At 49.2% G+C, this 24,152-nt stretch overlaps 1 protein-coding gene across 1 annotated transcript in view; it reads left to right on the top strand.

The window, feature by feature from the left end:
* The window catches only part of LOC311166044 (olfactory receptor 14A16-like), a gene marked incomplete at both ends in the record, with an annotated part of 46,964 nt that extends 35,791 nt beyond the window's left edge, over positions 1-11,173 (top strand). Inside the window, one exon of the mRNA XM_084227527.1 lies at positions 10,390-11,173. Within this exon, the coding sequence (XP_084083653.1) occupies positions 10,390-11,173 (784 nt within the window). The remainder of the gene's footprint in view (positions 1-10,389) is intronic.
* Positions 11,174-24,152: the final 12,979 nt, after the last annotated feature.

Below are 24,152 nucleotides of genomic sequence, written 5' to 3'. Positions count from 1 at the left end.
CACGTTCATCACTCCAACAGGATTGCAGCCACCGTTTAATGGGACTGCTACCACCACCCTGACCAGCAGGGTGTCAGGTTATATCCTGACTCTGTTAGTTTAAGGCAGTGTTTCTGTATCATTGCCTTGATCTTAATTTTCTTACTGAATTGTAATTCTAGCTTAGACTTTCCCCCAGGTTTGCCTTCAATTCAGTAAAAGACTCAATGTGTTCATCCCTGTTTTTCTCCCAAAACGGGATATCCCATTCCCAAACCTTCACCAGATGGAGGAGGCGGCTGCAAGGAAGACAAAGATGTCCCAGGACCCCCAGGCAGGTGAGGAGGAAGTCACTGCCCCGTTTTCCTCTCTAGCCGGCTCCATCTCCTAGCCCAGCATGGCCCCCAGCTGCAGGACAACCTTGCTGCCAGTGCCATCCTGCTGGGGATGCACTGGGGGGATCTCCTTCCCCTTTCCCTCTGGCACGAATGCAAATCCCATCCTCTCCTCATTCTTCCTCACCTGGACCAGGAGAAGCTGGGGATGGAGACCAGGGAGGACAAATATCCACAGCAGAACCTCGTGGAAGAGGCCATTTTTAGCAGCTCCAGGGCACAGGCATCCAACGGGGAAGAAACGCCACAGAGTTCCCCCATGAGGAGGGGCTGCAAAGCCAACCCAGGGTCCTTTGAGGAGAGAAGACCCACCCTGAGCCAGGAAGGTGGACAGAGCTACAGCCAGAGCTCGGAGCTGGTGGCCCATGAGCAGCTTCATGATGGGGAGAAGCCCCACAAGTGCTTGGAATGTGGGAAGAGCTTCAGGCAGAGCTCTGACCTGATCCAGCACCAGATGATCCACACCGGGGAATCGGCCTACAAGTGTGGGGAGTGTGGGAAGGGCTTCAGCTGCAGCTCAGACCTCCTCACCCATCAACGCATCCACACTGGGGAGAGCCCTACAAGTGTCCCGAGTGTCAGAAGAGGTTTCAGACCAGCTCCAATCTCTTCAAGCACCAGTGGATTCACATGGATGAGGGGCCCTTCTGCTGCCCTGACTGCGGGAAGGGCTTCAAGGAGAAATCCCACCTTGTCACCCACTGGCGCATCCACACTGGGAAGAGGCCCTACGAGTGTGGGGAATGTGGGATGAGCTTCAGCCAGAGCTCCAACCTGATCTGCCACCAGAGGACCCACTTTAGGGAACGGCCCTATGAGTGTGGTGAATGTGGGAAGAGCTTCAGGCAGAAGTCCCACTTGATCTGCCATCAGAGGATCCACACTGAGGAAAGGCCATACAAGTGTGTTGGAGTGTGGGATGACTTCCAGTTATAGGTCCCAACTGATCATCCACCAAATGATCCACACTGGGGAGAGACCCTACAAATGCCCCGAGTGCCACAAGAGGTTTCAGACCAGCTCCAATCTCCTCAAGCGCCAGCGGATTCACACCGAGGAGAGACCCTTCTGCTGCCCTGACTGCAGGAAGGGCTTCAAGCACAACTCCCACCTCGTCAGACACCGGCGCATCCACACTTGGGAGAGGCCCTACAAGTTTCCCCAGTGTGGGAAGAGCTTCTCCAGCAGCTCTCACTTGACCAGACACCAACGGACACACCAGTAAGGGAAGCCCTGCAAATGCCCCAACAGCTGGAAGAGCTTCATGCAATGCTCCAGCTTCATCCCACATGGGAGAATCCACGTTGGGCAGAGCCATGGTGAGCCAAATTCCTCCTGTGATCTGTGCTTGGAGGACACCTGGCTAGTTATTCTTTTAGTTTGGCCACAATTTCCTCTTGATTTATCTTTATCACTTAAAAACACCTGAAATAGGACTAAAAAGAAAGAAATTGATCAAAGATGTCTAAAGTTCCATCAGTTAACACTTACTTCAGAAGCAATTTATGGTTTTGGGACATATTCTAGAAGATTTGTGGGTTCTTGGGAGGTTTCATGTAGTGTTCTCCATATCTTTGCACTCCAAAAGTAAAGATTGATTGATCTCTCACCTCAAAATGACTCAGTACCACTGAAAACAAGTCAATGGGGCTCAATCCCACCTCGAATTTGCTGATTCCCACCTCAAAAAAACTCAGTCCCATGCCAAAATTGCTCAATTCCACAGCCTGCAGCGTGAGATGGGGTTGGATGGAGATTGGGAGAAGTGGGATCCAAATTTGAAGCTGTGGGATCAGGACTGTGTGGGGCTGGGTGCATGGGATATATTCTGACAGTTAATAAAACTTTCAGAACTATTGATTTCTGTCCCATTCATTTTCAGTCAGTTCCAGTTTGTTTTTCACAGTGCCTCCTTCTCAGCAGATTGTGTTTGTGTTCTCCTTTTTCTCCTGCATTTCTTTACCTGCTCTGTTTCTTGCTCAGTGTCTCTCTCGACCCAGGGCAGCTTTCACCAAAGACCCTGCCCTGATTTAATTCCCAATCCACGAGCTACAACAACCATGGGTGAAGTTATGAAGGCTGGCACTGAAATGTCACTGTAAGATCTTGCTCCACTTGGCTTTTGGGTCTTTCTTAAGAGCTTTGCATTCAAGGGCAGGAAAATCTTTTCTTGGCTGGGAACTGGAGTTCAGCCCCTGGGAATGTGTGCCATGGATCCCAGAGGGGCATTCCTGAGGCTCCCAGGGTGCTGCTCCCGCTGTGCCTTCCAAGGAGCTGTGCAGGCCAGGGGACAAGGTCCAGCAGCTCTGTTGGTTCTGCAGTTCCACAGTGGCCCTTGGTTCCATGAGTTTCCATACTGCCAACAGCGGTTCCTTGGTTCCCATGATGCCTTGCTGTGTCACCATGGATATTTGGTGTCATGACTTTCTTTTGTGTCCCAATGGCCTCCCTCGCTCCATGAACTTCCGTAGTGTCAAAATGGCCTCCTTGGATGGGCAGTGTCACGATGGACCATTGGCTCCATGGAGCCTGGCTGGGTCACCATGGACTCCTTGGTTCCATGAGGTTCTGGGGGTGTCTCCATGGTCTCCTTGGATCCACAGTGTCACAATGGACCACTGGATCCTCATGGCCCTGCTGTGTCACCATGGCCCTTTGGTTCCATGTCACCTGCGTGTCACAATTGACTCCTTGCTTCCACATCACCCCCTCAAGGCCAAAATGGCCCCTTTTTTCCAAGAGGAACACAAAAGTTTTGTTGAAACATTGAGTAAGTCCTGCTTAACACACCTGGGATCATCTGTTTGCATTCAAGAGTGGTTAAAGGTGAGGATGGCACCATTAGTTTCCATGTGCAACAGAGATCCAGGGGAAAGGACAAGGACAGAGAATTCAGCTGCAAGACTCAGAGAATTCTGCTTCCAGAGATCATTACTGCTCACACTTTCTTTTGCAGAAAGGTGACACCATTCCAGGCAGCCTGGACTGAGCAGGTGGTTCCTGAGCAGGGTTTGTTCTTCCAGCTTTTTCATTTGTTCTGGTTTGAAAGTAAAACCAGTGAGAGACTCCAAGTCAGAAATACAATTTATTAGGGGAAGAAAAAAAAAAAGTGCAATAATATTAAAAAAAAAAAACCACTGACAAAGTCAGAATACAACCTGACACCCTGTTGGTCAGGGTGTTAGGACCAGTCCAGTTGGAATGGTGGCTGCAGAACTCCTGGAGTGGCATATGCAGTTCTGTTGGAGCAGTGATCCTGTAGAACAGTGTAGTCTTCCTCTGAAGATCCAGTGGAAAAGGCAGCTGTTCCTCTTGGAAATCCAGTGCAAAGGCAGCTTGGTCTGTCCCAAATCCCAGATTATATCCAGATGGGATGCTTACCTCCTCCCCCCTGGGTGGAGCATCTCACAATGAGCCTATATCATTTTATGAGTCATGAGGTGGGTCAATGAAACAGAAAGGGCTCCCAGAGGGAGTTGTCTCTGAGTCATGCAGAATGGCATTGATGGGCCCATTAACAGGAGGTAAGGAAAAAACAACGCCCCTCCTGGTTTTAATGGCTCTTGAGGATGGGAATAGAATACATCTTTGTATTGTAGCCTAGGACATTTATCACCAATGGAAGGGTGGGATGGAACAACCTTACATTTTGTGTCATCACTCAGGGTCATTCCATGCTCTGCTGGGAGTTTCCCCAGGGCTGGTAGTGTTGGCTTCAGGAACAATTTGGGCAATGGCTGTGGGACTGAGGGCTTGGTGAAAAACAAGAACAGTTATAATTCTTGTATTACAGTCTTTTGCTACATGTCCAGATTTCCTGCAAGTGTAAGAGTTTCCACTGCCTTTATTACATTCTCTATTGTGGGGAAGCTCAGTTACTGCAACCAGTGTTTCCATTGCACCCTGGACAGTGGCCTTGGCTAGGCTGGAGTCACAATCTGAGACCACTTGGCAAAGGCAAGTGTCCACCATCTGAGCAATGGTCAACTGAGGGTCAAGGGGGAGGGCGTGGAGAACCTTTTTGCAGTCAATACTAGCATTACAGAAAGCTAATTTGTTTATAAGATTATCTCGGACCTTTTGATCACCTACCTGTTTTTCCAGCGCTTTCATAAGGTGATTGACAAATATGATATAGCTCTGGTCCAGGCTTTGACAAATGTCAGTGAAGTCAGTGTGAGATGTAGAAGCATCAGATGTTTGGAGGAGAGTGGACCATGCAGCACCTATGAGATCTTCCAGTATTGACTGGGGAAAGACTTCAGCCTGACATTGCAGTCTAGTACAGTCTCCTTCCCTGGTAATGCAGTCCATTGTGAGGTGTCGCCCTTTTTCCTTAACATAACCTTTTGGTAACTCATTAAGTTTATTTATCCAAAGTCCTTTCTACAAAATAAACTTAGTAGGTGACAATATAATTTTCATACACTGTTTAAATTGTATGGTACCATCGTGTGGGCAGTAAATGTCACATACAGCAAATTGTTAAAATAGGGAGAACCTCTCCCATAATCCTTTGCGTCCTTTACTAAATCCTTCATTTCCCTGTGGGGAATAGATTCCCACTTAGGTTTTGGCCCCTGTTTATACTGCACAGATGCCACCTGAATCTTGGATACCACCTCCCAGTCCCCCTCCTTTGTGGCTTTTCTCCACATCCTCTGCCAAGATTCCTTGGGCTCATCCTCACTCTCGGATAAGCTATCACTCTCTTCCTCTGTCGAGGAAGCAGGTGTGCTGGCAGAGGCATAGGCCTTTCTGCCGACCTGCAATGCCTGGTGTCAAAGGCCTTTGGTAGCCAAAATGGCTTCCTTCTAGTCGGCCCCACATCTAGTTCCATGACGTGGGAACCAGCAGAGGCTGGACTGGAGGAGAGACCCGGGAGTGGAGAGGTGGAGCCTGTGTTGGTGAGGAGCTTTCCAGTGACAGGGGATGGACCCAACACAGGGGCAGAACTCAATGTTAAGGTGGGACCCGTTGCAGGGGAGGAACCTGGAGCAAAGGCAGGAAATGGGGATGAAGGCAGGAGGGAATCTAAAATGGCGGTCTCTCTCACAGGAGTATTGCCATCTTGCGATTTATAGGAAGGGGATTAAGACCAGGGGATGAGAGAAAGTAGGCGAGGGAAGATCTCAGGGCAGCATGGCCACTACCACCCTGAGGAGAGAACAGAAAAAGAGGGGAGATGGCAGGCGGCAGATGGCTTGTCTGTGCCGAAGGGCAGACTCCATCTCCTGTCCTGTTCTTAGGGAACTTGGGTTTGGGAACCTGGGGGGTGGATTGAATAAACCAGGACAAAGGGTTAAAACCAGGAACTCGTGAAACAATCCCATAAATTGAATGAAACAATGGATAAAATCTCCCAAATTTAACATCCCTTGTGTTTGTAAAATATAAAGTTTTCCCCGACAGTATCCCAACACAATAACTGATAGATAGAATCAACAGAGATATCAGGAAACTCCTTAAACAACCAGTGAACAAAATGTTTTAAACTCCCCTCAGAAAAGGAACTCCCCTCTAAATTCAAAACTCCCTGGAACTTTAAAAAACATCCTTTTCAGCTTGGGACTGATTATTTCCCAGAGCTGCCCCCAACGGAAGAGGGAATGCCTGCTCACAGGAACAGAAAATCAAAAGCCCGAGCCATTGGCAGCTCTCTGCCACTCAGTCACTCACTCTCAGTCTCACGGGCACAATTTTCAACCAAAGTGGTCTTGTGGGGCTGTCAGTGAAGTTGGTCCCATGGATGTTGAAGGGATTGTCGACTTCCACTTCAGTGAGACTTGATAAAACTCAAGTCTCACTTCAGTGTTCTGATGACCCAAAGGCGTACAGCTTCCAGTGATGTCTGGCTGGGAGGATCACTGCTGGAGAAGCTCAGAGAGACCTCAATGAATCATGTCCCTGTTTGGGTGCCACGTGTAGTGTTGTGGTGCTACTGAGGCCCCTGGAGCCTCCAACACTCTTGAGCCCAAAGCTCACCGCTACCTCAGAAAGCTGCCAGAAGAGGCAGGATGGATCTTCGTATGATCTCTGGCAAACTGGGTTTATTGGTACAGGAAAAAGGTACAGCGAAAAAAGGGTCCAGGGACGAAGAGATGGTGTAAGCTGAGGGCACAGGGTCTTAAATAGGATACTAAGAGTGGAGTTGAGGGTCAGGGGATGCCTGGATATAGAGGAAAATGGTGCAGAGGAGGGGTCAGAGGTCAGGTTTGCCAGCAGGGAAACAGAGGTGGAGGAATGCAGCAAATGAAGGCCAATGAAGGGACAGAGAGAGGAGAACATCCTAGGGACTAAGCAAACATGGGCAATATGGGTTGAGCTAGGGTAATTAGACTAATAGGCCAATGGGTATCATAACTTAACAGAAACCAGCATGTGCGTGCAAAGATCTATAACAGAAGAGTTTTTCTCACCTTAACATGAAAGCCTATTCCTCCTACTTGGGACCAGCTCTTCATGCTTGGGGACTGAGACTCCAATGGTAGGCCCCTGGGCCTCCCCACACACTCACAGCTGGCCCAGGGCAGGTTTGGAGTGCTCTTGGGGGCATCTTGGGCTTGGCCCCCAATTGAGGAGGGTGTCTGTTTTCAGTGGGGAACTTAAGAGTTTTAGATTGCTAAAATAAAAGAAGAAAAGGCTCTCTTTGCCTTATTGCAACCAGCAGTAAAGCAAAGAGAGCAAAGCTGGCCCCAGGTGACAGAGGAGAGACAGGATGGGATTCGGGAATGTGCAGCAAGACTATCCAGACTGGGTCAGACCTCAAGGCACAGTTTCTCTGACCAGGCCAGACCTCCTCATGAGAGTCCCTGGGTCAATATCAGTCACAGAAAGCTGCAATCTGCTCTAACAAGGAAAAGTTGCTATGTAAAATGGGAATGTGGATTTATTAGAAGCTCTTTGAAATATTTTCCCATAACGATAGAAAAAAACTTCCTGAGGAACTGCACAAGAGCAGTGGGAAATCAAGGCAGAGCCTTGATTTCAGGACTTGCCTGATCCCAATGAGCCCCGTGGTGCATTTGGAGCTGAACCCTTGAACCCTGGGCCAGAGAAGAGATTGCACAAACCTTTCCAGGTGTCAAAGGCAGAAGAAACTCGAAAGTGTCTCAAAGCATGAATGGGTCCCACTGAGGTCCATCTCCAACTCAGGCTCCTCATGGACTCCTTGGAGGAGATAATTGGAGACCAGGATGGCAGAAAAACCTCACGGAGATTCAGTGTGGAAAGGAAATTCCAAAGTACCTTAAAAACCTTGAGTATCTCAAAGTATTAATGAGTCCCACTGAGTGTCAGTACAAAGCTCTCAAGGGACTCATTAAAACAGATAACTGGGGCCATGATTGCACAAACCATTCACTGAGTCTGGATCAGAAGGGAAAAACCAAGTACCTTAAGAAAACTGAGTACCTTGAAGCATTAATGAGCCCCACTGAGTGTTGTTACTGAGAAACACTCTCCAGGGACTAATTACAGCACATAATTGGAGGCCATGATTGCACAAAGCTCTCAGAGACTCCAAGGCAAAAGCCAAACCTAAAGTCCTTTGAAAAACCCTGGAAACCCCCAGGAGCCCCCAGGATCATTCCTGAGCAAGGCTCCCCAGGGACTCCTTCCAGCAGATCCTTGAGGCCACTGGGATGTGGGCTGGGGGGGATGCTGAGGGCAGGACAAGGGGCTGACAGTGCCCAGCCTGGCTGGGGCTGTGCCAGGAGGCCCCAGTGCCTCAGGACAAGGTGTTTCCTACCAGCCCTTGGTGGCACAGATGCTGCTGTGCCCCAGGGCACCAAGACTTGGCTTCTCTTTGTCCCCACCTGTCATCACTGCCTCCAGTTCTCTGCTCTGCCTGGGGCCTGGGGACACTTTCTCAGTCGTTTCTTTCAGTGGGACCCATTAAAAGTCCAAGAAACTTTGGAGTGTGATTCTGACTTGGAGTTCTGGAGAGGTTTCTTCAACCCCCTCTCAGGGACTGATGATCAGGCCCTCAGCACAGAGCCCCAAAGGCTCATTAAATTCCTTGTGCTGTGTCTGTGCTGCTGAGCTGGGCTGGGCTCCTGTCCCAGAGGCTGCTCCTGGTAACCAAGAAGAGCTTCAAAAGCACATTTTTCTTGATGTGCAGCTTTTCTCCCAGCCCAGCAGGGCTGGGGCGCTGCCGGCAGCCACCCCAGGCACAGCACAGAGGCACAGAGAGCTTCAATCAGTCAGGGCCAGGAAGGTGCTGAGAAGTGCTTTTGGAACAATCACTGCCAGCCCTTGGCACAGGAACCTCTGGCTGCAGGACAATGCAGCTGCAGCTCCTGGAGGGATCTCCTGAAGCTGAAACATCCCAATGCCTGCAGACTCTGTGAGTACAACTCTGGGTATTTCTGGTGCAGGGGAGGTAAAATGCTCATGGAGCTCTGACATGCTGAGGGGTTCTGCCAGGTCACAGAATATTTCCAAGACAAGGATTTTGACAAAAAGGAGGAAATATCCTAAGACTAGGTATTCAGTTTCCTATTATTGGAGAATGGCAGGGAAAGGGGATAAATATTATAGGATGATTATGATTTATTAATTATGAATTTTGACAAGTGCCAGAGATATCCAGCTGTTACTTTTACTGATCGATAGGTTCACAGGCAATCCGTGATATGCTTTCAGCCACTCTGCCCGTGGACTGCAGCATCATCACCTTTGCTGGAGCCATCAGGCTCAATCTGAGCTGTCCTTTCTCCAAGCTGCAAACAGAACCTGCCCCCAGACAGTGCCCTGCAAACAGGCAGGGTTCTGTAGGGCCAAGGAGAATGCACAGGGATTTGGGGTCTGTGAGTGCTGGCAGGGAGAGATCAGGCAGAGGGAAACACTTGCAGGAAGAAAATCTCCCAGAAGCAGAGAGAAGATCAGGCAATGAGAGAAAACAAAACCATAAATTCTGTGGCAGGGAGAGTTTAGAGATCACCACAGGATTCCCTCCAGTGCAGCCCCTCCCTCTGAACAAGCTGCTCCCTCCTGTGTCCCCAGCCAAGCCTCTGCCCTCAGGGCCAGGGCTCCCACGTTTGCAGCCCCTTCTGTGCAGGCAGAGCTGCAGCAGAGCCGTGGGGCAGCTCTGCAGCCCCAGGCCCAGTTCCCTCTGCACAGCACAGGGCTGGGAGCAGCTGCCCGGCCCTGGGGCTCTGGCAGGGGGCACAGCTGGCTCAGGGTGACGCTGTCCCCAGTGCCTGGCTCTGGGCATAGCTGTCAGGGCAGCCAGGGAAGGAGCTGCATCTCCCTTCATCCAATGCCATCATAAGGACACTTGCAAGTCTCCCTGAGATTTCAGTCCAATCTGGGAGCTTCAATCCAGGGTGCAAAGCTGTCCTAGAGCAACTCTGAGTTATAGGATTGATGGGGAGAGACAGAGGTGTTGTGACACTGAAAATGCTGCTGGGTTGGTGAAATGAGCAAATGAGTCCTTGCCTACAAATGTGGAGATGGGCTGTGGTGGATCCATCTGCTCTCAGCAGTGCCTGGTGACATTTTAGGGAAAATGTGGGAATGTGATCACCCTCCACTTGAGCAAGGTTAAAGCCCAGAGAAACTATGGACAGGTTAGAATGACAGACCATTTCCCCTCCGTCTCCACTCATCACTTTGCATCACAGAACTTTCTCTGTTCTCCCTGAGTGGCAGCAGAAATGCTGAGGGATTCTGATGTCCAAGAATACCAGGAGAGATAAGGGGCAGCTTATAAAGAAAACTTCAAATCTCAAAAAAACTAAAGACTCTCTGTGTTTTCCAGGGAAGTGTGAATGGGAAATGGCTTTGATTGTGGTTACAGGTATCTCCTCTAACTCTTCATAGTCCTTTCTCCATGAACAGGTCCCCAGTTGCTGCCCAAGCAAATGTCCAACAGCAGCTCCATCAGCCACTTCCTCCTGCTGCCATTGGCAGACATGCGGCAGCTGCAGCTTCTGCACTTCTGCCTCTTGCTCGGCATCTCCCTGGCTGCCCTCTTGGGCAACGGCCTCATCATCAGCACCGTAGCCTGCAGCCACTATCTGCACACCCCCATGTTTTTCTTCCTGCTCAACCTGGCCCTCACTGACCTGGGCTCCATCTGCACCACTGTCCCCAAAGCAATGCACAATTCCCTCTGGGACACCAGGAACATCTCCTACACAGGATGTGCTGCCCAAGTATTTTTCATTATGTTCTTCATTGGAACAGAATTTTCCCTCCTGACCATCATGTGCTACGACCGCTACGTGTCCATCTGCAAACCCCTGCACTACGAGACCCTCCTGGGCAGCAGAGCTTGTGCCCACATGGCAGCAGCTGCCTGGGCCAGTGCCTTTCTCAATGCTCTCATGCACATGGCCAATACATTTTCCCTGCCCCTGTGCCATGGCAATGCCCTTGGCCAGTTCTTCTGTGAAATCCCACAGGTCCTCAAGCTCTCCTGCTCCAAATCCTACCTCAGGGAACTTGGGCTTCTTACAGTTAGTGCCTGTTTGGTATTTGGTTGTTTTGTGTTCATTATTTTCTCCTATGTGGAGATCTTCAGGGCTGTGCTGAGAATCCCCTCTGAGCAGGGACGGCACAAAGCCTTTTCCACCTGCCTCCCTCACCTGGCTGTGGTCTCCCTGTTCCTCAGCACTGGCACATTTGCCTACCTGAAGCCCCCCTCCATGTCCTCCCCATCCCTTGATCTGGCCCTGTCAGTTCTGTACTCAGTGGTGCCTCCAGCCCTGAACCCCCTCATTTACAGCCTGAGGAACCAGGAGCTCAAGGCTGCAGTGTGGAGACTGATCACTGGATGGTTTCAGAAACATTAAACTGCTGGCCAATTTCTGCAAACCACTTACAATAAAAGTCATCTTTGATGCTTTTTGCACATCTCATTTTGGAAGGTTTTAAATTTGCTTTACTTTAATAATATATTCCACAAAGAAAAGTCATTTTTTTCTTTGTGGAATATATTAATTAAGTGACCTTTCTCATTTGTTTCTCTTCACCTTCCCTATGGCCACAGACTGTGTCAATGAGGAGCTGCACTCTCAGTGGCTTCAAAGGAACTAAAGGATGTCCCAGCGGAGTTTTCTGCAGAGATGCCCATTTGTTGCCTTCTCTGGAGCTGCAGCAGCAATGTCTGTGTGCGGAGCTGGGGGCAGATCAGTGCTGGCACAGCAGCTGTGCCCAGCAGCAGCAGCACTTGGTGTTGTGAGTGCTGCTCCCATGGCCCTGCCCCACTGCCGTGGTGGCCCTGGTGTTGCTGTAGGGCCTGAGTGCTCTTGGGGCCGGGCACAGTCCTTGGGTGGCAGTGCCAGGGCTGCAGCAGGGACAGGCCATGGACACTGCTGGGCAAGTGCTGACGCCTCAGGTCAGGCCCTGGGTGCTCTAGGCTCCTTGCCCAAGCTCTCTCAAGAACACAGCCAGGCCAATGCTGAACACAGAAAACCCCCGTGAGCAGCCCCAGGGTGGCTGTGGGAGGTTGGGGGTGAACAGCATGGCTGGTGCTCTGCAGAGGCCCTGGGGGAGACGGGGAGGAGCAGCAGAGCAGGGGCTGATCCATCCCCAGTGGTCTGGACAGCCCAGGGCAGCATTCCAGAGCATCCTCATGGAGCTGCCAACAACATCCCCCCTCTACAGCCCTGCCTCTCCCCCAGCTCAAACAGGTGCCCCATCCTTGCAGGCACAGACACAGCAGCACTGGCTCAGGAGCCCCTGTTTGTATTGCTCAGAGCAGGCAGGAGCACCCCCATGCTGTTGCTGTGGGGACACGAACCTGAGGCAGCACAAATGCCATCAGCTCCTGGGGCCAGAAAGGGCTGGGGAATGGCAGGGAAAACACTCAGTCGTAGCCTCTGCAGTCAGCCAGAATGCTTGTTCCCATCAGCTGGGAGTTTCCTTTCCCACTGCAGACACTGTTGCTCAGAGCCACGGCTGCCTGGCAGCCACCCTCAAACTGCCCTGAGCATTTCTTTTCCTTCAACTTGGCTTTCTTACTCTTCCTGATCCAGATTTCTTCCTCTTGCTCACCCCTGTTCACTCCCCTGCAAACAACTCATTCCTGTTTGCCCTTTCTTCCCTCCAGCAGATCAACACTCTCATACAACTTGGTGTCACCATGGTTCTGAGGCCCCAGAGTGTCCCACTGGTCTCCATGGTCCCATGAGGTCTGGCAGTGCAGCAATGCTCTCCTTGGTTCCACAGTGTCACAATGGCCTCTTGCTCCCAAGGGCCACCACGGTGTCAAACATGTTTCCTTCATTCCAGGAGTCCCTGAGGAGCAGCACTGGCCCCTTTGTTCCATGGGGCCCTGCAGTGTCACAATGGCCCCATCATAACACCAGGTCCTGCTCTATCACAATGCTCTGCATGGTTCCACAAGGCCCTGCAGGGTCACAGTGGCCTCTTGGTTCCATGAGGCCTCAGAGTGCCACAATGAATTCCTTGGTGCTGCAGTGTCACAGTGGAGCCCTGGTGACACAAGATCCTGCACTCACACCAGGGACCCTTGGTTCCACAGGCCACCACATTGTCACAATTGTTCCCTCAGTTCCCAATGTCCTTGCAACGGAGCAATGGTCCCTTGATTCCATTGTCCCCAGGCTCCCCCAAGGTCCTCTTTGGTTCTGCAGTGGCACAATGACCCCTTGGTTCCACAAGGCCCTGCAGTGTCACAGTGGCCTCTGTGGTTCCACCAGGACCCAGACTGTCACCATGGATTCCTTGCTTCCATGCAGCCCCACAGTGTCAGCATGGCCCCTTGGCTCTGTGCTGCCATGTCATACATAGTGTCACCATGCTCCTCTTAGTGCCACCAGGCCGGGCAGTGTCGCAATGGCCCCTTGCTTCCCCAGGGCCCTGCAGTGTCAGAATCATCAGAGAATCAGCCAGGCTGGAAAAGACCTTGGGGAGCATCAAGTCAAACCTAGGACCCAACACCACCTTGTCACTGAACCACGGCACTAAATGCCACATCGAGTCTTTCCTTAAACACTTCCAGGGATGGTAACTCACCCACCTCCCTGGGTGACCAGTTCCTGTGCCCTATCATGGTGCTGCCCAACCAGTGCCAAGCACAGGGGAAGAATCACTACTCTGATCCTGCTGGCCATGCTGTTCCTGATCCATTGGAGTCCCAGGGGCTGGATGAGGGAAATGGTGGGGAGGGGGTGGGGATAAAGTGTACTGGTTGTCATCCATGAAGGGTCTTTATTTTCATATCTATTCAGACTGCATTAGAAGGTGCTGCGGAACAATATCAACCGGACATTGCTGATTTCAATCTATAAACAGGAAAAAACATTTCTCTCGGAATTGTTTTCAATACGGTAGATTCATTTTTAATACATTTTTGAAACTACCCACAGAAGACTTGAAAACTAAAATTATTTCCAGGGCTTTCTCTTTTTACAGTGATTTGAATAAATGTTTTTGAGACTTTCTCACTGAATTCCTGAACGGAAGAGCTCAGGAAAGAAGAGGCCTTTGGAGTAGTAAAATTCATTATCAGCCTCCCAGTGGCTGAGGATCCTTTCAGGTCCCTTTCTGCCTGGCTGCTGTTCAGCCACTCTGTCCCCAGCCTGTAGCACTGCAGGGGTTGTTATGGCTAAAGTGCAAGACCTGGAACTTGGACTTGTTGGATTTGGCCCATGGACCCAACATGTCCAGGGCCCTCCTTCCCTCTAGCAGATCAAAACTCCCAGAGAACTTTATGATATCTGCAAATTTCCTGATGGTGGGCTCAATCCCCTCATCCAGATCATCAATGCAGATATTGAAATCTACGCTGGCTGGCTCTGATCCCTTGGCCATCCTGTGGGTGCCCTGTGATAGCACTCAAGGTGATCTGTTCCATTTCCTTGCCGGGCACCCAGGTCAGGCTGACAGGCCTGGAGTTCCCCAGATCCTCCTTCCAGCCCTTCTTGGGGATGGGCTCACACTGGCACCTCCAGTCCTCTGGGACCTCCCTGCTGAGCCAGGACTGATGGTAAATGATGGAGAGCAGCTTGGGGAGCTCATCCACCAGCTCCCTCATCCCTCTAGGATGGATCCCTTCTGATCCCTAACACCTGTGAGCATTTGAGTGGCTCAGCAGGTCACCAGCTGCTTCCTCCTGGATTCCAGGGGGTTGTTCTGCTCCCTGTGCCCATCTACCAGCTCAGGAGAACACTTATCCTGAGGACAATCTGTCCTAATATTGAAAATTGAGACAAACAAGATGTTAAGTAGCTCTGCCTTTTCCTTATGTTTAGTTACTATATTCTCCACTGCACCCAAAAAAGAGTAGAGGTTCTCTATGTCCCTCCTTTTGCTATAAATTTATTTATCAATTTTTTTTTTTTTAATAGAAGCCACAAGGTTAAGTCTTCACCCATCTCATTTTCTTTCTGATAACCTAACATCATCCTTAAAGACTTCCTGAATTCCTACAAAAGCTCCATGGGCAGCCAGGACAATCATTTTCCTCACTGGCTCATCTTTGGCACACTGGGACAGGCTGCTCCTTCCCCCTTAAGATTACTTTCTTGAAATGTGCCCATCCTTCCTGGACCCCTTTCTTTTTAAGGGCTGTTTCCCTTAAAAAAATCACTACCTGATTTGGTACTCCCCAAATCAGCATCCTAAACAGGCCAAAGTCTGCCCTTCCTAATTCCTGTGTAGAAGTTTTGTTGCTACCCCTCCCTCTTTCCCAGAACATGGAAAACTTGATTATTTCATGGTGACTCTGCCCCAGGAAGCCTCTGACCCCCACATTTGCCACCAGCCTTTCTCTGTTTGTGAACAGCAGGAGACAGAGCTTTCCTTGGGAGTGGGAGTGTTACAAAAATTTGATAAAACAGAAAAGTCCTTAAAACCAATGCAGCATTAAGAAGCAGGAATCTTTATTCAGCTGGATGCACAGGGGATAGCTCCTCCCAAAGTCATGCAGACTTTGAGAGAACAGGAAAGTTTATGTTTATATTCTGTATTTTGCACACATATTCATTGATTGTCCTGGACTAAATATACAGATGATAACCATTTTCCCAAAATCATTAACATGTTTCCCCTCCCCTTTTTCATGCTCTCTTCTGTCCTGGGGTCTCTCTGGTGGTCCCTGTGGTTGTGGACCCCAATGTTCCAGGGGGCCTGGCTGAGCTGGCAGGACACTGAGGCTGGTGAATTTCCAGTTCCCCTTCTCACACAATGGGCATTGTGTGGTTTCCATAGGCCTGGGGTTTTGGAGAACAAGCTCCAGGTGTCAGCTCATCTGGTGTAGACAATTTATCATCTGGTAACAAGAGGTCACAGAGAGGGCTATGACAACACAGAGTGCATTAAGTGAGGTCATTGATAAGCTATGATGTCATAGACTGCCTCTCTGACATCACAGGGCAGAGGTCTGACATCACAGAGCAGACTATGACATCACAGAGTTGGCTGTGATGTCAGAGACCAGATGTGTGACATTAGAGAATGGGCTGTGACATCACAGAGGGGCTGTGTGACATCTCAGAGGGTCTGTGTGACATCCCAGCAGGGCTGTGTTTGGTCACTGGGCTGGTCACTCCGCCCCAGCTCCCCCTCAGAGTTTCTTCCAACAAGTCCAGTGCTGTTCATGCCCAGCAGGGTCCCTGTCTCCTGGTATCCCCCCAGCCCACCTGAAGCCACAGCCTCCACCAAAGGATGTTCCACAGGATCCACCCCAGAGCCTGACATGTGGACAAGGGGCCAGGGCTGTATGACCAGGACATCAAGGACATAGATTATCCAGGTGACTGTGGCCTGGTTTGAGTTCCCCAGAGCAGGAAAGATGTCTGGCAGCTGGAGCAGGGTCTGGGAAGGGCCTCCAAGGTGGGGCTGGAGCCCTTGGGCTGTGAGCAGAGGCTGAGAGAGCTGGGCTTGTCCAGCCTGAAGCTGGGAAGGCTGAGGGGCTCCTCATCCCAGCCTGGCAGTGCCAGTGAGGAAGTGATGGAGAACACAGATCCAGGCTCTTGATCAGGGGGCCTGGTGGGAGACAAAAGCCAATGGGTGGAAGGGGAAAGAGGGGAGATCAGCCAGGACAGGAGGAATGAAATGAGTCAGGCTGGTTTCAGCATTTCCTCAACCCCAGGAGCAGCCTGACCTCCCTTCTCCATCCACCACTGACAGCTTTGCAAATCAGGAATTGTTGGAGCTGTTTTGCTTCCATTCTAGGATGAGCATCCTGATACAAGAATTTAATTGTGTTCATATTTATCACAGAACCCTGTTTGTCTAAAATCGGTTTTAGTATGGAAATCACTTGTGGATGGTGGACTCATCAGATGCTGCTGGGACATTGCACATAGCTCAGGGAAGACTGTGACTGGTATTAAATTGTATCCTGTTCAACTGTGGTCTGTTGGTCATGAAGAGAAACTTTCTGTGCCTCTGAGTCCCACCAGTTCCTGGTCAATCAAAGGACACAAACCTGATGAATTGTGGGTCCCACTCCAGGGGCTGCACTTGAACCTCCCTCAATCCTCAGAGACGAGCTCCCTTGTCCCAGAAAGTCCCTGGCAATGCAGGGATGAAGGAAACAGGACAGGCTGTGGGGATCGGGGGCAGGGAAGAGCCAGGGAGGAGAATGACTTTTGCATTTGATGGAGCTGTGCCTTCCCTTGGCTTTGTTGGCTGACAAGAAATGAACATCCCTCTGTGTCTCAGGCAGCTCCTTCTGCAAGGAAAGCAGGTGGGAGTTGGAGCCAAGGAGCTGAAAGCTGCAGGTGCAGGCTGGGCTGGAGGGAGCTCAGATTTGCACAAGGTTGCTCTGAGTGCCAGGCCTTGGATGGGGGAAATAGTGGGGTGGGAGTAGGGACAGAGTTTGACTGATTGTCAGTCATGAAGGGTCTTGATTTTTATATCTATCATATCTAACTTCATGATGAGGTACTTGAGTTCAGTGTCAGTTGTAGATTGCAAATATCAATGAATTACCAGTAAAAAAAGACTAAACAGGACCTAAAATAAATTTTCTCTCAGTTTTTTTAAATATAATTCATTCACTTTGAATAGGTATCTGAAATCTGTCTAAACAACCACAAAAATTTTGGAAACTTAAATCAGATTATTCCCAGAGGCTTGGCTTGTTAAGGTGCTCTGAATGTTAATGAGCCCTGGGACACTGAATTCCTGCACTGAAGAGGTGAAGGCTGAACAAGCCACTGGAGCAGTGAAATGCAGCAGCAGCCTCCAAGTTGCTGAGGATGTCAGCAGCCCCCACTGAGGCCATCCCTGCCCAGAGCCCGTGGGGGAATGGGCAGAGAAGGAGAGCATCCCTGGGGCTGGGCCAGCACAACTCAGAGGCACCAGGGGCTCCAGCTGGGAAATGGAATCTGGAATGTGGCTGGGAAAGCCCTGCCTGGGCTGTGCCAAGCAGGATAGACAAGGCCTGAATCCCATCCCCCAAACAACTCTCTCTATGAGACATTTAAAAAGAATTACAATTGTTTGTGTCCTCTGAGTTGGACTCTCTGGAGAAATACCAGTACAAGAGATTCTCAGAAGCTCAAAACAATCAAACAGCCTTTACCAGGAACTTTAGAAAATCAGAGAAACTTTGGCCAAAGGGTTATTGTGACATTTTATTGGTTTTGGTTTGGTAATTTAAAATTTTTCTAATTTTGAGATTTCTTAATTAATGTATTGATTAATGTGGTGGGTTTTTTTGTCGATTAAGTATTTATGTATTTATTTTGTTGTAAGATAGGTTTAGGAGAAAGGTAAAGTAGGCTTAGAATTTTTAAAGGGTATAAAGGAAATTTTATTAAAGGTAACTAAAAGAAAAAAGGTAATCAGAATTAAAATAACCTCTTCAGAATGCTTTTTTTGTTTACTACTTTTGTTTTTACTGATGATGTAAAGAAATTAAACCAAAAATTTCTAGTTGCTTTACTATTTCTGAAATAGACTTTTTTGTTGTTTACTTAGGGAGAGAAGTTTTTCTTGTTAAGGTTATGGAGACTTTTTTACAAGAGGAAAAAATAGGTTTTTTATGGTTCCTAATTTTGTCATGGATAACAGTCGTCTGGGGAACTTTGTTACTGTGAAATTGTTTTTATTGCTACAAGATTTTTACAGCTTTTTGATGGGCCATGTCAACCTATGGGGTATGGTTTTAAAGATGAGTTCTTTAAAGGTGAAAGTTTTTATTATTTACTTTTAAAATTATTTTTATCTCTAGGAATATAGATCTTCTGTTGGGGGTATTGGATTGCTTTTTTTCCCCCGGTTTACACATTTTATGAAATTGCAGTTATTTTAACATTTGTTTATTTTAGTATGGAGGTTTTTATTTTATATTCATTTGAATATTTTGATTTTGAATAGTTTCATTTGTTGTAAAGAAAAAGAGGTTTTTTATGTAGTTCATAGGAGGATTTTAGTTTTAAGATTAAGACATTTTTTCTTCTTTTTTTAATTGGGATTTAATTTCTTTTTTATTGACTTTGATGGTTTATGTTGTTTTTTCTATATGTTTGCATTTTGCTTTTCATTTACTTGAGGAGGGATCGAAGTAGTGAATGGATTAATACCTGACCTGCCTGTAACTTGTGGTGGAAGTTGTGGTTGGGTTGTGTTAGGATTAGCTTTATGGTTGGTTTGGGGGTTTTTTTGTGTTTAATTTTAGTTGTAGGGTTATTTTGTATGGGGTGTATGTTGTAGGAGCTTTTAGTTTTAGTTGTGTTGGGGGGAGGGAACCTGATGTTAAGATTTTAATAGCTGTGGCTAGCTTTATTCTAGTTACAGTTTTGTGCCTCTTGTTTTCCCGTTTGGGAGTTGTTGGGGTTTGGTTTGGTCAGAGTGGGACTGATGGAAGGGGGGCAGCCTGGGGAGGGGGGAAGGGGCTCAGCCCACGGCATGGCTGCTTGGTTTGGTTTGGTTTGGTTTGGTTTGGTTTGGTTTGGTTTGGTTTGGTTTGGTTTGGTTTGGTTTGGTTTGGTTGAGATGGGGGCCGAGGCCGGGGCCTGCTACTTCTTTGTTGATTGGAAAAGAAAGAGGAAGTTTCTGGGTTTTTTTCATCTTTAACATATGTGTTTAACAGAGGCGTGTTCAGTATCTTAGTAGTTTAACAGATTTTTAGTTACACAAAAAGTTTTATATTACTTTTTAAAATTCTTCTCATGTCAAACTACAACATACAATCAACAAAAAACACTTCTCAAAACATTGACTTGGCCCATTCAACTTCACAAACTCTAAGCATGTTCAATTTTAAGTTACTCAAAATTTGCAGGAGCACAGAAACAGAAGAAGAAGAGAAAGAAAGAAAGAAAGAAAGAAAACATACAGAAAGGCACACACAGAGCAATCAGCTCCTGTATTCCAGCAATGTCCAGATGGAAATTCCAAGAGGATGCAGGGTCAAGATGTGTGTTTGCCTTTTGATCAGCCTTAAATACCCCTTGATCTTCCACGGCCCTTCCCCAGGTGGGACTTGGGGTCATTTGGTCCCTCAGGAGCTGTGCTGGGGGCTCCAGAGGTGGCTGTGGAGCATTGCCTGTGCTGTGCCAGGGACTGGCAGACACTGCTGGGCTGGGATAGAGGCTCTGGGGGGATTGGGGTTCCAGGGCAGGGCAGGGCTGGGGTTCCAGGGCAGGGCAAGGCTGGACCTGCCCCTTCCTCCTACACACACAAAATATTTCCAGACAACAATCTCCTCCAGTCTGTCACAACAGGGAATGCTGGAGGTGAAATCCCAAATTTGGCCATGGGCACCTGGATGAGAAGGGCAGTTCTTTTCCATAGCACAAAGCCTCAGTGTTTGGGAGGCAGGTGAGAGCTCACTAGGCCAAGGCCAGCCAGACTTGTCAGTAATCGCAGATTTTTCTCTGGGAGCAGTCTTTGGATATAGGGAATTTGGAGGTGGAATCCAAATCTCACCCATGGGTGCCTGGAGACACAGCACAGTTCTTTCCCAGAGGAGGAAAAGTGTTTTGGGGACAGATGGGAGGTGATCCTTGTGAAACCACTGTCAAAAAGTCTTGTCCTAGCAATATTCCTATGGGAGCAATCCCTGGATATGAGGAAATTTGGAGGTGAAATCCCAATTCTGGCCATGGGTGCGTAGAGGAGAAGGAGAGATCTCTTCCAGAGGAATTATAGCACGTAGCCCCAGTGCTCCAGGAGCTGATGAGAAGAGATCCTCTGTAGCCAAGATAATTTCTGAAAAATCCTTTCCTTAGGATTTTTCCTTTTGAGAAGCTGAGAAGCCTCAGGACCAAAATGTAAACAATGACTATGTGCTACTGTGAATGCAACAGGTGGTTGCATTCCACACCACTGTGATTGGTCTCATATGTGTTGTTTCTAATTAATGGCCAATCAAAGTCCAGCTGTCTCAGACTGTCTCACTCAGTCTGTGCCTTTGTTATCATTCTTTTTCTATTCTTATCTAGCCTTCTGATGAAATCCTTTCTTCTATTCTTTTAGTATAGCTTTATTATATTATACATGATAAAATAATAAATCAGCCTTCTGAACATGGAGTCAAGTTTCTTGTCTCTTTTCTCATCCTGGGACCCCTGGGAACACTGTCACAACCCTCAACATGCCAAGGTCAGCTGGACCAGGCAGGGGGCCTGGGAGGCCAAACCAGCCAGACCTGTTCCATGTTCTCTTGGTTTTATGGTGCCCCATAGTGACAAAATGACACCTGGGTTCCATGAGACCTTGCAGTGTCACAATTATCTCTGTGGTTCCCCAGGCTCCACAATGTCACGTGACTCCTCTGTTCCATGAAGTCTACAATGTCACAATGGATCTTTCAACCCTGGGGATTTGCTGTGTCACAATGGTCTCTTTTACCTCCACAGTGTCACAATGGACCACTGATGACATGAAGCCCTGCAGTGTCACAATGGACCTTTGGTTCCATGCAGCCCTGCAGTATCACAAATGCCTCTTGGTTTCACCAGGCCCCACAGGATCACAATGGTCCTCTCAGTTCTGTGGGGACCCCCAGGGTCACAATGGTCTCACTGGCTCCATGAGGCCTCACAGTGTCACAATGCTTTGCTTATTCCATGGGGCCTCCTAGTGTCACAATGGTCTCCATGATCTCATGATTCCCCTCTGTATCATAATGGCCCCTTGGTTCCCTAAGGCTGGGAAGTGTCCTTATGGAGTCTCCATAGTTCCATGAGGCTTTGCAACACCTTTGGCTTCATGGAGTCTCACAGTGTCACAATGCTTTGCTTATTCCATGGGGCCTCATAGTGTCACAGTGGTCTCCATGATTCTATGAGTCCCCTGAGTGTCAAAATGGTTTCCGTGATTCTATGGTGCCCCTCAGTATAACAATGGCCCCTTGGGTCCATCAGGCTGTGAGGTGTCTTAATTGTCTTTGCATGGTTCCATGAGGCCCTGCAATGTCACAATGGACCTTTGCTTCCATGGAGTCTCACAGTGTCACAATGGCCCCTTGGTTCCATGACACCCCAAAGTGTCACAATGGTTTCCATGGTTCCATGAGGCCCCACGGTGTCACAATGGACCCTTGGTTTGATGGGGCCCCTCAGTGTCACAATGATCCCTACATTCCATGGAGTCACACAGTGTCAGTACAGTCCCCTTGGTTCCATGAGGCCCAGCAATGTCACAGTGCTCTCCATGATTCCATGAGGCCCCACAGTGTCACAAGGGTCCCTTGGTCCCACAGGCCCCACAGTGTCACAAGGCTCCCTTGGTTCCTTGGCCCTGTGCTGCTGCATTCCCCCCTCCCCTTCTCAGGCCCCCCTGCCAGCTGAGAAATGCTCCTTGGGCCTCGGCCTTGGCCAACAGCCCCTGGGCTCAGCTCCTCTGCAGCTCATCACAAACACTGTCTGCTCCAGGCACTGCTGCTGCCCAAACAGCTCCTGGCTCCTGTAGGAGCAGCCCTGGGAGCTGTTTCTGTTCCCTCAGTGGCACAACATCCCTGTTCTCACCCTGCCAAAGAAAGCTGCTGATGCCAAGTGTGGCCAGGATGAACCATTGCTGGGACTGAAGCCCCTCTCGTGGGGCCCTGCAAACAGCGCTCCAAAAGGAGCCCTTGGAGCTCTCCTGGGCCAGTGACTCCCTCTGAGTGGAGCCTCTCCCAGCCGGGAACTCTCCCGTTTGCTGCACTCGGGGATCCCAAACAACGACAGAGCCTGGGCTGATCCCCCCCCTCCTCCAGGCTCAACCCTTCACCTGCTGGGGAGATGCCAAAGCATCAACAGTGAGCATTCCCTGCCCTCAGGGGAATTTCTCCCAGGTGCCTTGCGCTGACTCTTTGTGTCTGTGTGCACACAGGAGTGCCTGTGCTGGGGAAATGTGGCAGAAATGCTGCTCTCTGAGGGGTTTGAGTGCCTTGGATAGCTGAGCCAGTCATGACTGTAAGTAAGGGTGAGTCACAAGTTGTAAGCTAAGTTAAATGCTCCTAGGAGTGGTTCTTTTGCTACGTTGTTACATTTAATATAAGCTAAGTTGGATATAATTAACTGTTCTTCCACTTTTAAATCAATAAGTCCTAGGTTATTAGTTAGGTTAAATACTGTGTAAGTGCTGTTCTTTTGCTAAATTGTGAAGCTGAAGTTATCAGTCAAGTCCTGTTAATTTTGATGTCAGTTTCACTTTTGTGCTCTATTCCTTTAATCCTTGCCCTCACTGTCTTTTCAAAACACACACAGGCATAGAAACGTAGAGAGTTCTTTGTTAATTTCTGGTTTGATTGCCTGGATTTTCTTTGGTTTTGTTGTTGCTTTGTTTCCTTGGTGTTCCTGAAGTGTCCAGTCAGGAGCAGAGTTACTCTTGCTAGGGAACACTGTGGTGCCGTCACTTAATATTAAATGTGGTTTTTGCTGATCCCTCTCTGGGGATTTTTTAAGTGCTCTCAAGCCCTCATTCATAAGAGGGTGAAGGAGCCCTGGCCCAGACTATGGCCCTGGAGGACATGGGGACACTGAGGGGGCCCCTTTCCCCCCATCCCTCCCACCACAGCCCCTGGGATGTCACACAGCCAATCTGTGATGTCCCAGCCTGAGCTGTGATGTCACAGCCCCTCTGTGATGTCAAAACCCCCTCTGTGTTATCACATAGCCCACACAGTGATGTCATACAGCCACCCTGGGATGTGTCACATCCCACCCTGTGACATCACAGTCTGCTCTGTGTCATACAGCCACACTGTGATACCACGGACTGCTCTGGGATGTCACACAGACCCCTCAATGAAGCCAAAGCTGCTTGATGACCTCACACAACCCACTCTATACTGTCACACAGCCCCTTGCTGACATCACTACTGCTCTGTGCCTCTATGGCACAGCCACACGGGAGCCGCTGTCACATAGCCCCCTCTGGGAAATGCCACAGCCCCTGGCAATGCTGAGCCCCTGTGAGCTCTGTCTGTGCCATGCTGGTGTCCCTGAGGTGCCCTGGCAGTGCCCCAGCCCTGCTGGGCTGTGCACAGGAGCTGCTCCTGGCCAGAGCTGTCTCTCTGCAGCGCTGCCCTTGCCAGGAGCTGCCTCCGGGCCAGGAGCCCGGCCCAACTCAGAAGCACAGACACAGCAAAAGGACTTTAATGACCCTCTGGGGTTTTGGTGCTCTTTGCATCTGACTCATCAGTGGCTCAGAGTGTGCTCAAAACCTCCTCAAAAACTCAAAACTGGATTCAAAGTCCAACCTTGCTTTTACTTTCAATAGGTCCCAGTAAGGGACACAACTCATATGAAAGTGTCCCCAGGTTGCAGGGACAGTAGAACATAAGTGGCAGTGATGACACGAGGGGGAAAATAAGAGAAAGGTGTCTCTGATGCTGAGGAAAGCTGCACCTCTGTCCCTGCA

The sequence above is a fragment of the Fringilla coelebs genome, assembly GCF_963513975.1.
Source record: "Fringilla coelebs genome assembly, contig: SCAFFOLD_32, whole genome shotgun sequence".
Classification (NCBI taxonomy): domain Eukaryota; kingdom Metazoa; phylum Chordata; class Aves; order Passeriformes; family Fringillidae; genus Fringilla; species Fringilla coelebs.
This window is presented reverse-complemented; position numbering and strand designations above follow the sequence as displayed.